This window comes from Camarhynchus parvulus, chromosome Z (genome assembly GCF_901933205.1).
Source record: "Camarhynchus parvulus chromosome Z, STF_HiC, whole genome shotgun sequence".
NCBI lineage: Eukaryota > Metazoa > Chordata > Aves > Passeriformes > Thraupidae > Camarhynchus > Camarhynchus parvulus.
This window is the reverse complement of record NC_044601.1, coordinates 54,714,479-54,727,439: the sequence shown is the minus strand read 5'-3', so window position 1 is coordinate 54,727,439 and position 12,961 is coordinate 54,714,479. Positions and strand designations below refer to the sequence as shown.

Below are 12,961 nucleotides of genomic sequence, written 5' to 3'. Positions count from 1 at the left end.
GAAGGCGCGGACAGCGCACGGCACCTCTCCTCGCCGCGGCTCTCGGGTGAGGACTCCCCACATCGCCTCCAGGGAGCAGCGCCGCAGGTCCGCTCCGACAGCAAATCCGCGTCTTCTCCCCACCCCCTCCCCCTTTTTTCTTTCCTTTTTTTCCCTTATTTTTTTTCTTATTTCCCTCCCTTTTTTAATTATAAGAACTTTAAGGGATTCTCTTTGTTGGGGAAAGGCAGAAGTTCTGGAGAGACAATTTAAGGTAAATATTTGTACCTTCTTCGATCTTGTGTTTAACAGAAATATTGACGATTTTATCCATGAATTTAAGAGAAAGAGGCTGGAGGAGACACGTAAACAGTCCCATCTCGTGTCTGGGGTCATGCTCAGCCAGCCCACCCTACCCTCCCTCTTCAGGGGCATCTCCGCCTGGGCAAAGCAGAGCGTGGCACCCGCCGGGGAAAGATAAACGCTCAGGAAGAAAATAGTTGGATTAACACCAACACCAAAAAATCACACACACACACACACACATATATATATATATATACCCCCAGAAATATAGACATATGTATATGTATACATATGTGCGTGTACGTATATAAATATATGTATATGTAAATATCCATACGGAAATGGCACATGCGGCGCAGCAAGCCCGGACGGGGGTAGGGGTATCGGAGTCCGAGAGGGGCCGGGAAGGAAAATGAAAGGTGTGACGAGAGATAAGCGACGGCGATGGAGGAGAGCGACAAGCCGAAAGTATAAAGGGAAATACAAATAAGGAGCGAGGAAAAGTTGGCCGCGCGAACCCGAGCCGGGCGGCCGCGCCGCCAGACGCTGAAATATGATAATGGAGCAGCTGCGCCGCGCGGCCCGCAGCCAATGGCCGTGCGCGGGCGTGACGTGCCCGCGCGTGACGTCGCGCCAATGGCGAGCGGGCTGAGTTGGAGCAGAGAAGTTTGAGTAAGAGATAAGGGCGAGGCGAGTGCCCGCGCCGCCAGCGCCCAGTCCGGCACCGCCGCGCCTCCGCACCGCACCCGGCACCGCACACCGCACCGCGCCTCCGCCGCGCCGCTCCTGCGCCGCCACCGCTCCGCACCGCTCCCGCGCCCGCGCCTCTACGCGTGGACGGACCCCGCCGCGCCCCCGGCGCCGCGCCCCGCACCGCGGCTCACCGCGCGTCCCCTTCTCTCTCCGCAGCCCTGACAGTGTCTCCCACGCCGGTGGTGTTTTGTACCATTTTCTTTTTTTTTCCCCTTTTTTTTCCGATTTCGATTTTTTCCCTTTTTTTGCCTCTGTTAATACTTCTATTTTTTTATTATTATTATTATTCTTGTTTTTAGCGACAGCTTTCAAACCTACTTTGGGGTCTTAAAACGAAACCGTACACCATTTCACTGTGGACATTACACCCTCTTACAGATATGGGAGACATGGGAGACCCACCAAAAAGTAAGGCGGAATCTTTACCGTTGTTGGAATAAATGTGCTGTCTATTGTAATCGTCTCAGGCAGACGAACTGCTAAAGTGATGAACTTCATTTGAATGGTAGAGAAGGTGCCTTTGTTACCATGCCTGCATGCTTGCTCTGTCGTAGCCTTGTATGTTAACAACCTGGGGTCCTACTCTCTTTTAAAGTTTGGGGAGCAGACAGGATTTTGATGGGATCTCCAACCACTGAGCCTTAAATTCTTCTCGTGATAGACTGCGGTGAGGCTGTCTGACTATCCCGCACCTAGTCGGTCTAGGAATATTATCACTAGACTTGCAAAAGAGAGCAAGTGGCAACCGTAATGATGCTTGTTCTTGCTAGAAGCCTCGATTGCCTTCTTCTGAGGGAAAGGGCTCAGTGGGAAGTGCACCCCACCATACTCCATCGTTTCCAGTCAGAGCCTCTTAAAATACGAAATGAAACACATAGGTACTCTCCTCGTAAGGCAGGGCGTTCAAACAAGCCAACAATAAAATAAAAATTGAACAACGCGGGAGTTTGGAGTTTTGATTCCGTGCAAGGTTTTTGAAATCAGGACCTTCACCCCAAAGATTCTTCACATTTGCATTTTTAACATATGTTCCGCCTCCTTTCTAAGCGAGGTGAGGTTTTGATAGCACACTACAATTACCATCCAGAAGTGTAATATCCTTAAAAAAAAAAAAAAACAAACTCAAAAACCCCAAAAAACACCCCCCCCCCCCAAATATACAAACAAACAGAAAAGGCAGAAACCAAACAACGCTCCCACAATACGCTTTATAAGGGAATGACATTAAAAGTGTGTTTATCTCTGTAGGAGAGTAAATGGTTAGTCAATCATGTATTTATTTTCATTTCAGAAAAACGTCTGATTTCCTTATGTGTTGGTTGCGGCAATCAAATTCACGATCAGTATATTCTGAGGGTTTCTCCGGATTTGGAATGGCATGCGGCGTGTTTGAAGTGTGCAGAGTGTAATCAGTATTTGGACGAGACCTGTACGTGCTTTGTTAGGGATGGCAAAACCTACTGTAAAAGAGATTATATCAGGTACGCCATTTACGTTGTTTAATTGTTTGGTGAGATTTTACTTTTCTTTTTAACTTTATAAATTTGACGGAGGAATTAAGAGGGGAAACTGTGAGGAAGCGGGTAAAAGATAATTGGTATATCTTTATGTGTTTTCCCATGAATAGACCTGCGAGGAAAAAAGTTAGCGAAGTTTTTTTATTTCTTGTTTTCAAATGCAAATATCTGTATTACTAGAACTGGGTTCGGGACCGTGTAGGACCTTTCAGAGGAATTTGGCAATGCATCCTGTGATTCTAACCAAGGGGAGAATCGCAGATAACGAATAATATTTTCAATAGTGCGGGTACTATGAGCAACACGGAACAGATCACTTTCTAAGACAACCTGAGAAATGCATCTCTGTTTATGCAAAGGCATAATGGCATTCAAAAGAAAGGCACTTCAAGCATGTATGCCGTAAACATAAATACACGGGTAGGAAAAAAATAAAAAAGATAAAGAAAACCCTTCTTAAACTAGGCCTATCAAAAACAAAAAACAAAAAGAAAACAGAAACCAACCCCAAATTTCCTTCGGAAGGAGGATCCTTTTATGGGGACGTTAAAACCTAGACTGAAATGTTTCTTAGTTAAAATAACTGACATTTAATCTTTTTTAAATATTAACCCCTTTGGTGATATCTGACTGGCTTTTCTTTCTTATCTTATCTGTACTGATGAATTAGACAGAGCAGATCAAATTGCCCATCATCTGTTCGCGAACAATTGGGTATATTTAGATAATGGAACCGCTTCCTTCCTCACATTAAAATCTGGTAACTGATAAAATGTGAGAGTTGCCAATGCTGACACTATAGAGAAACCAAAGCAGGAATTTTGAGTGTGTTTATTATTTGTGCTCCTGGGTCATGCTGATCCGTTTCAGTGTCGCCTACTGGGTTTGCCAAATCATAAGTTTGTGTGACACTGAGGTATGAACAATTTTTTTTTCTGCAGAAAGTTTTGGAAGCAAATCACCTAGCCACCTAAGATACCTTCTGATTTCTGTATAATTCTGAATTGAAATAAAACCCTCGAGTCCTTCCTTCTCTAGTGCACAATTTATAAGCAGACCATTCCTTCAAGCCATTGTGAGATTATTCTCCAAGTTCTAAAATGGCGAAAACCAGAGCTTTTTTTTCTAATTCTTTACTTTTACAAGAACGCTGGAACCATTCTCTTAAATGTTGTCCTTTCTCTAAATTCAAATGAAAGGAAAACATTGGGACCAAAATGTGTTCACTTACCTCTTTATAGAACTAAGCAGAAGAAATTTGAGCAGAAAAAAAATCAGCTCTTTTAAATTAATATGGAATACATTTAATTTGCTACAATTTAAAAAGGAAAAAGTACATTACATGCAAGGTGGCTTTGAATTAGACCGTGAGCCAATCTCTAAGTGTCAAGCCTGTGGGCAGCCACTGCGCAACTTTTGTACCTATAAATGCACCTACTTTACGGTCACTCTGTTCTTTTGCTGTTTAGCCGTTTGTTTGTTTGTTTGTTTTTTCCTTCTCAAAACTGTGTAATTCGGGTGTCTGTACTTCTGAATATAGGATTAGTACTGTTCTATAGCCATAAAAGCTAAAGAAGTGTATACTCACAAGCATACATTACAGCCTGTATCTCTAAGGAAGTATGCTGGTGAGGAAATTGGTGGGGATAAACAGTAGCTCAGTTTTAGGAACAGTTTTCACAGTTTATGTATCAGCACATTTTTCAGTGCATGTACCCGTACATTTGTAGCAAGATGTTAATTTTAATCATACCAAAGGCTTCTGGCTAATAAGCACCCTGTGGGAGACGAGAGAGTGTGCAGTACGACACCCGAGTTGGAGCATTTTCTTACGTTTGTCTACTGGCGGGTGAGCTGTCGTCCTCTCCTCCATGGGAGACGAGGAGCCCGCCACCCACTCCAGAAAATCATAATTTGCTTTGTGGGGCTGTCGGCGAGAGGTTGCCCTCCCATTCCCTACCGGAACGTTTGAGCCCCGGCTCAAGGTGGGAGCGTCAGGAGGAGGAGAGACGGGGCAGGGACGCTGAGGTAGAGACAAACTGCAGGGTCAGAGCACCGAAACTGCCTTTTTGTTGGGGGCAGGAGAGAGGATTTACGGTACTGTACATGTAAGCTTGAGGAGGCATGTGTGTTATGCTTACATTGTTGTATTAAATTAAGCTGGCGAGAGGAGCCTAGGGGAAGAGAGCCGGCGCTGGCAGTTTCCCCTGCTCAGTTGATGGCAGCCCGCATACACATCAAGCGGCGCGAGTCTTGAGTGGGTTCCGCGCGAAAAGTATCACAATTTGGTGAAGCTGGCACGTTTGTCTCGGATGGCAGCTTCGGCAGTCTCGCCTTTCCCTGGTGTGCCCGGGTAGTCTAGTTCAGACCCAGGCCAGGCTAGGTCAGGTGAGGAGGCAAGGAGAGGGCAGGGATGGCCCCGCTCCTGCAGCAGCCCGAGCGCTGGGGCAAGAGGGAGAGGTTGGATATCCTCGGGAAGAAACGGGGCCGTTTTTTTGTTTTCTTTTACACCTCTGCCTCCCAACTCTCCTCTTTCACCGGTGTGTTTGTGTCCACTCCACCTTTTATGGCACGGGGATCAGGGCACCGACTGAGAGTGAATCCGGCTTGTTCCTTTCCTCTTCTGGCTCCTGTATTTTCCATGCTTTTTAAAGCAGTGGATTGCGTGTGGCGCGTCTACGCGGGGCCAGGGGCTGCCCACGAGCGGGAGTGAAAACCTCTTTCTTTTTCCCTTTCCTTTCTCCCCCCCCCCCGCCCCCTTCCCTGCCCTCCCCCTTCCCCCTCCCGTGCTCTCCCTGCTTCCCTCCCTTCTCCTTCTTTCTGGGCTGGGCCCTGCTCAGGTTATACGGCATCAAGTGCGCCAAATGCAGCATCGGCTTCAGCAAGAATGACTTCGTGATGCGCGCCCGCGCCAAGGTGTACCACATCGAGTGTTTTCGCTGCGTGGCCTGCAGCCGCCAGCTCATCCCCGGCGATGAATTCGCACTGCGGGAGGACGGCCTCTTCTGCCGGGCGGACCACGACGTGGTGGAGAGGGCCAGCCTGGGCGGCGGGGACCCTCTCAGCCCCCTGCATCCCGCTCGGCCGCTGCAGATGGCAGGTACCGCCCGCGCCCAGCGCCGCGGGAACCCGCGGGGTTTGGCGATGCCACGTCCCCCTCCGGGCGGCGGGGAGAGCCCCATGGTCCCAGCGGGTCCCGCGCCTCCGTGGAGAGCCGGGCCTGAGCGTGCGCGCCCGCGGAGAGGCGGCGGCGGAGGCGCGCCCCACGCTCCTCAGGGCTGCTGCGGGTCCGGCTGCCCCGAGGAACGCCCGCGCTACGGAACGCGTGGGGCGGAACACCTGCGGAGGGGCCGCGCCCCGCCCGCCCTCCTCCTGCCCGCACCGCGCACCGGGCGCGGCACTCCGCCACCACCGAGCCCGGGGCAGCCCTGAGCCTGAGCTGGAGAGGGACGAGCCGCTGCGGAGAGCAGGTCTGAGCTTTCAGACCCCTCCGCTGCCTCAAGAGCGAGCGGAGAAGTTGTTCTGGGCGCTGGAGGAAGTAGGGTCTGAAAAGAGATAGACTTCATAACTACAGGCTGGCGCTTAGGCTGTAATTTAAAACTGTCAACAAGCTAATCTTCGGTAATTGCCTTTTAAAGTGACTCTTGCCTTCTTGAAACGTTTCATGTAATTTGATGAGAATTTCATCTCAAAACTCAGCCTTGTAACTTCAGAGTCGCCCCACCTTACAACTTCATTCACACTTCCAGTTCTCGACGGGTACGTCAGGCACTCAGAGACCCTTAGCTTTAGGAAGGGACACTTCTCTGAGGCTGACTAGGCTGGACAATACAAGCTTGATCGGCCTTTTTGCTATGCTAGTGACTGTGGCTCGGAAAGTTGTTTGTAAATACAGCTATTCTAAAACGGGTTCATTTCCCTCTTCTGAGCTGCTTTCAGGTGACAAATCTATATATAGAGAGAAATACTCTCGTAACTGGTCAGAGCAGAATTCTAGAGAGACTGTGCTCCCTATATTGTATTTGTGTCATGTCTCCGAAAGGCTTAGTATGTCGGCAAGTACAATACTGATAAGATTTGAAGCCTTCGTATTGTCGTCATCGCATTTGCTGATGTATTGTTACAGTTAGAAAAGTCGGAACCCGACTGTACAAAAGCGAGCACTTCTGACTGTTAGCTAAACAGTTTGAGAAAAAAAAAAAAGATACTGTTTTTATTTTTCCCTCGACTGGGTCAGGTTACACATAATAGCTACAGCTACACAACGCACAGAAGAATAGCAGAACAACAGGAACACTTAGAGCTCTTGATGTGATGCCATCTGTAGTTTTGCATTTCTTGGCAGTTTCTACGAGTTGGTGGGCTTGCTCTTCTTTTAAAAGCACCAGATAGATATTTTTAAATTATTCATACAAAGTATGAGCAAATGCACCTACCACCTCCACTTTTTAAGATAAATTCCATCTCCCGTGCTTTAAGATACGGAGCTCTCACAAGGCTTTTTTTCCATTGGCATGGTGAAGAGGATTTGGCTTGTTTTGCTCTGGTTTGGAAGCGTCAAACTGCCGGGAGCTGTTGCGGGTTATCACTGCTTCTGACTAAAATGAGCTTGGTTCACTATACAGGAAGCAGACCCGAATTATGATTAATTTCAGAAGTATTCTTTCACTAATTTTCGGGCCAAAATTCTGTTTTGGTGATTTGTCGGGAAATAAATGCATAAAACCCTCCTGCTCCCTTCCTAGCTCACATACACCTTAACTAACTTGCCCTCACCTGTCAAGTTTCATACAGGTTCAAGCTTCTGTCATTGTGAGTTTTAGGGGGGTGGTTTGTTTTTGCAAATTAATTGTCTGTGGAGTCAGAAATGTCAGTCACTCCACTAGCGCATGAAGCAGAGGAGGCTGCAGCAGCTCCGATAGATCTGAGTGCTTGAATGGCCTTTGAAAGAGGGTTCATCACCCGCAACCCCGCCCGCCACCTTCCCCTGTCCCACCAGCTTAGATTCATAGTCTCTGCAGACTCCCTGCTTCCTACTCATGGGGATCCTGTTCCTCCCTTCCCCTTCCCTTACAGCAGAACCTATCTCTGCCAGACAGCCGGCTCTGCGGCCCCACGTCCACAAGCAGCCCGAGAAGACAACCCGAGTCCGAACTGTCCTTAATGAAAAACAGCTTCACACCTTGAGGACCTGCTACGCCGCCAACCCCAGACCTGACGCCCTCATGAAAGAGCAACTGGTAGAAATGACTGGCCTCAGCCCAAGGGTCATCAGGGTTTGGTTTCAAAACAAGCGATGCAAGGACAAAAAAAGGAGCATTATGATGAAGCAACTTCAGCAGCAGCAACCCAATGACAAAACTGTAAGTGGCTTCAGCCTCTGTCCGTGTCTGCCTTAATTCCCAAGGAGAAAACCTGGTGTATGTCCGGCCCGGACAGCAGCAGGGCTCGGGCTGATGGTGTTAATTTTTTGCGATCTCCCTGAAAACAAAGAAAACGATACTACTTAGCCATCACCCGTTAGTTTCTGCTGTCAGTGCAATCGAAACAGACCACAGCGAGGAGCCGACTTAGGCTGCTTAAGCGTACTTAGAATTTGTGGGGCTAAGAATACTCAGTAGCTTAGACTAACTTCTCTGCAGCATGAATGAGACCTGCAGAGCTTATGGGATGTAATAAACCCAGTCTCGTCTAATATACTGCAAATGCAGAGGGCTTCTTAAGGATTAAGTGACGCCTTTGACCTCTTCAGTGTTTTTGAACAGTGTTTTTAAATCCATAAGTAAAAATATTTTTAGAAAAAGTGAAAATAAAATAAGAGGTGTTTTTCTTAGCACTTTACAAAGCGTATTTGTCAGTGTTTATTTGTCAATGCACTTACTGCAGAAAAAGACAAATGCAATGCAAATTTTTTAGTAATTACCACAGTGTTTACAGGTTAATTTATATACACTTATATCTATGTAGAGCTCTTTTCTGCAGATATATGCATGGGTGATGTAAACACGCGGCATGCACTGGATTTAGCAGAACAAGTTATCTGTTTCCATTTTAAGCCAAATTTGTTTCTTTTTTTACTGTTGTTGTAAGTCTACTTGAAGAAGAGTCTGTTACTCTCCCTGTGTATATTGACTGACCCGACAATGACTATTAATTCATAAAGCTGCCTAATTAAGTGGAATTTAAGGAGTTTCATTTTACCCTGTTGGAATGCCATAAAACACGGTGTTATTAACTCGCCTGAACAATCTATTCGTCGAGGCTTGGAGTTATGTTGTACACTGTGCCTGCACCGCAGGGCATACTGAGAGGGCTGGGGGGCTATTTTTTTTTTTTTTTTTGAAAGAGCGCGCTAATGACGTACCCCAGGTTTGTTGTGCACTGGATATACGATCCAGCTAAGGTCACGCAAAACAAAACCAGACTGGACACGAACTACAGAGGGGAGCAGGATTAGCCTTTTCTCGTCCTGAGACGTCCATTGGCAGTCGAGATACAGAGTGCTCATGTTCAAGAGAGCTTGGGGCGGAGGGGATATGCCTTGAGACGAATAGGAGGATTAAAGGGAAAGAAAGTAAACTTCCACTGTGATAAATGCAGCGAGTAGAAACGGGCTGACCTAGAGTAGAATAGAGTAAGACATTCACAGCAGATTAACAAAGCAAATACAAGCGACCGTATAGATAAGATAGAAAGCAGTTTATTGACTCAGCGTTTATACACAATAAAGCTAACCAAGCTCATTAACATCTTTTGCCGGGCTGTTTACAGAATATCCAAGGGATGACAGGAACTCCAATGGTGGCTGCTAGTCCGGAGAGACATGACGGCGGTTTGCAGGCGAACCCCGTGGAGGTGCAGAGTTACCAGCCGCCCTGGAAAGTACTGAGTGACTTCGCATTGCAGAGTGACATAGACCAACCTGCTTTTCAGCAACTAGTAAGTGTCGGTTCCCCGCCCGAGCCAGCCAGTACCCGGGTCAGAGCAATGGGCGATTCACTCCAGGTGTCAGATGCTCTGAGAGAGACAAGCAATCCAGATTAACTGGGTTTTCCAGAAATTGCAAGGAGTGCACGACTGCATCTGTAAAAGCAGAGAACTGAATTGATTTCACAGAGGTTGGTGCAAAATCGATCTTTGTGTACAGCAGAGATATTTCTTAGTTGAGTGTGAGTTTGGATAAGGCCTGACTCAGGTCAGGCCTTTATTATCATAATAGCTTGCACACTCCTGAAAACTGAAAGCACTTCACCAAAACATTCTTTATATGTCACTTAATTGTACTTATATCTGTGAAAGCTGTTTCTAGACTTCACCTCTCCCCACTTCAGGCTGATTTTGCCTTTATACTGTAGGATGAATTTTAAATATGTGATTAGTGTCAGCCAGGGCCCTTGTTTTGTCAGACAAATATGACCTCTTAATTAAAATTTCAAAGTCCCCGTACATGTTAAGCATGTACTTCTAGATATAACTTTATGTATCTATATATACGCATTAATCTGTACACATATATAGCTTACATTGTGTTGTTCTTTGGAGATGAAATTGCTAGTGCATATTAGGTAAAAAATCCAAGCCATATAATAAACTACTTTAAGCCAAAACAAAATAGACCTTTTAGAAGAAATTATGTCCTTAACTCACTTCCTTATGCCTATGTCACTTGGCAGCCGATATGGGACCATATTACCAACAACACTTAGGCACAACAAGGTGAGTTAAGGAGAGAAGTTCAGTCTTAAGTCAGTTTCCTGGCCTAAGTCTGTTAAAACCAGATAGTTAAAATAGAAAGGTACATCGTGTATAGTATTTCAGGGATTCAGAATAACAGTTACAAAAGATTAACATGCAAATCTTTTTTTGGTCTGTTGGGCTTTTTTTTTTTTTTTTTTTTTTTTTTTTTTTTTTTTTTTTTTTTTTATACCAAGTGATGGAAGACAAAGGTTTGTAGTTGAATCCAGCACTGTGTTCAGACTTTTTCGGTTTAGTATCATGCACTCCTGCAGAATCCCTTTTCTTTTGCCCAACAGCAGTCTGCAATGTATTCCCCTCACTGGCACACTATGCTTGCTCAGGAAACTGTAGCTCAGCAGCAGGGCTATTTGCATCCTCTTACATCTAAAGCAACCACTGCTTTTCCTGCTTTAATCAAGCTGTCCATCGGACGAGAGAAAAAATTATCTCCTCTGGTTGCTTTACTTACTGTGCCTTAACAAAATATGAGACTTTAAAAATCTTTGATGTAGTGAGGTTTTGTATTAAATAGTTCAAAAAAGGAAAAAAAAAGGCAGGATGGAAGACGGATAGCCCAAATACACATACATATACAAGTTAATAGACCATTAGGTTGACGAGTTAGTATTGATATACATTCAACATAATATGTGATACCGAAAAGAGCTAAATTAAAGAATAGTGGAAGGAACAGACTATTCATTGGCCATTCAAGACACAGGTCTAATCTGGAAAGGGCCTTAATCACAGAATTGGCCAGCTAAATAGGTGCCAAATAAATGCTTCTGGATTAACAAAGCTCCACCCTTCAAGTCATGCCTTTTCCCAGCACTACTCCTAAACTAACGGGAGCAGCGGGGCACATTAAGATGGAATAGTGTGACCTTTTTTATCAAAAAGACTCTCATTAAGAAGAGATAGCACCAGCCTCGAATCAGGAATGAAAGCGGATGGCTGGTTTCAAATGCCTTCTGCTCCTGGATGCTCCTTCCAGGTTTATTTTGGTATGTGCACAAAAGGGGAAAAAAGTAATCTTTCAGTTTCATATCAAGAAAACACATGCACTCCTACATAATTTACTAGAACATCCTCTCGGGATTGCCACTCTTGCAAGACAGGGAAGAAAGCCTCATTAATAAGTTTGTTTGTTTGTTTGCTTGATTTTTTCAGTCTTCTTTTTTCAATTTTTTTAAATCTACTTTTTCTTGGTGATTTGGCCAAAGGCCTGAAGAAGGTTCAATGGGGAAGTGAAGTCAATGGGAAGCTAAACAGAGCAACAGCAGTGACACAGCCTCCTGTGGAGATGTATCAGGCCTATTGGCTGCATGCCTTGTATATTTATTTTTGTGTCCTTCTTTGCCTGCTACTTTTCTTTGAGTTTTACAGTTGCAGCAATAGTTCTTTTTCTTATTTTTCTTCTTTTTTCTTCTCTCTCTTTTTTTTTTTTTTTTTCTTTTTTCTTTTTTTTTTCTTTTTTCTTTTTCTTTCTTTTTGGCAGGTTAATTTTTCAGAAGGAGGACCTGGTTCCAATTCTACTGGAAGTGAAGTAGCATCAATGTCCTCTCAGCTGCCAGATACACCCAACAGCATGGTAGCCAGTCCTATTGAGGCATGAGGGACATTCTTTCAAATATCTGTTGTTGTTGTTTCTGCCCTTACCCTCACCCCTGTTGAAGAGAGTGGGAAAGTGAACGTGTTGGGACTTCGAAATTTAGGGGGAAAGAATACTTAACAACCCTGTAATGAACCTAGCAAGGAACTGCTCCATGAGATGAACGGAGTCATATTTGAAAAGACAAGGTAATATGGTAGCAACACTGTGAAGACAATCATGGGATCTTACTAGAAAAAAAATACTTAAAAGAACCACAAACCCCGTGCTTTTCAATTATCAGAGGAGTATCGAAAAGACATTTTCCAAATATAAAGGATTTGTACTCGTGGATCTCAGAAAAAAAAAAAAAAGGAAATCTTTTCATTTGACTGCACATCTTAGGGAGAAACCAAGGTAGAGGGACTTTCTATCCGGTCCCTCCCATTCCGAATGGTGCTGTTTCTATATTGGGGATAGCCTTGCCAAAAGAAGCTCCAGTAGGTTGTCGATCATCAGGAAAGAGACGATTCAGCCCTGCATTGCTGAAAGATTCCTTGCAGAAAGGTGGAGCTGCATTGGTTTGCAATGTTGTTTTTAGTTGACTCTTAACAAGGGGCTTTTCCTGGGTCTCTTCTAGCATGCCTGTAACGGGGTTTTGATTTTGTTTGGTTGAGATCCACCCCCTATTAATTGTGATGCGATTAAAAATAGGTTTTTGAATTCCTCTTTAAAGGCGAATTTATAAAAACATTGCAACAAGGTATACCTCTATTTTGCCACAAAGCTTCTCGGGATTGTGTTTGAAATGTGTCTGCCCAAGAACCTTCCCCTCCCCCAGAGATGTGTATAGTCATTGGTTATAACAACTGTTTTTCTCTCTTTCCTTTCTCTTTATCTCTCACTCTCTAGAAAAAAAAAAAAAGGAAAAAAAGTAAAAAAAGAAAATAGGACAAGTAAAAAGAAAAAAAAATCACTCCTTTTGTTTGCTCTTGCATTGCAAAATTATAAAGTAATTTATTATTTATTATTGGAAGACTTGCCACTTTTCATGTCAGTTGACTATTTTTTTTGTTTG

The 12,961-nt window shown here is 44.8% G+C and overlaps 1 protein-coding gene across 4 annotated transcripts; it reads left to right on the top strand.

The window, feature by feature from the left end:
• Positions 1-218: 218 nt before the first annotated feature.
• ISL1 (ISL LIM homeobox 1) lies at positions 219-12,239 on the top strand. Of its 4 annotated transcripts, none has more exons than XM_030969205.1 (7): positions 219-253; positions 1,338-1,446; positions 2,330-2,519; positions 5,396-5,655; positions 7,632-7,918; positions 9,327-9,494; positions 11,791-12,239. In XM_030969205.1, exons 2-7 carry the CDS (start codon positions 1,419-1,421, stop codon positions 11,905-11,907), a joined length of 1,050 nt encoding a protein of 349 aa, XP_030825065.1. In that variant the 5' UTR covers positions 219-253; positions 1,338-1,418; the 3' UTR covers positions 11,908-12,239. The 4 variants fall into 4 exon arrangements, with proteins under 4 accessions (XP_030825065.1, XP_030825067.1, XP_030825064.1 ...); XM_030969207.1 differs by lacking the exon at positions 219-253 and adding an exon at positions 1,092-1,217 and having other exon boundaries at positions 7,635-7,918; XM_030969204.1 differs by lacking the exon at positions 219-253 and adding an exon at positions 1,092-1,217.
• Positions 12,240-12,961: the final 722 nt, after the last annotated feature.

Coding starts and splice junctions, on each gene's coding strand:
- ISL1 (XM_030969205.1), top strand. CDS start 1,419: ATGGGAGACATGGGAGACCCACCAAAAA. Junction 1,447..2,329: donor CATGGGAGACCCACCAAAAA/GTAAGGCGGAAT, acceptor TTTTCATTTCAG/AAAAACGTCTGATTTCCTTA. Junction 7,919..9,326: donor AGCAACCCAATGACAAAACT/GTAAGTGGCTTC, acceptor GGCTGTTTACAG/AATATCCAAGGGATGACAGG.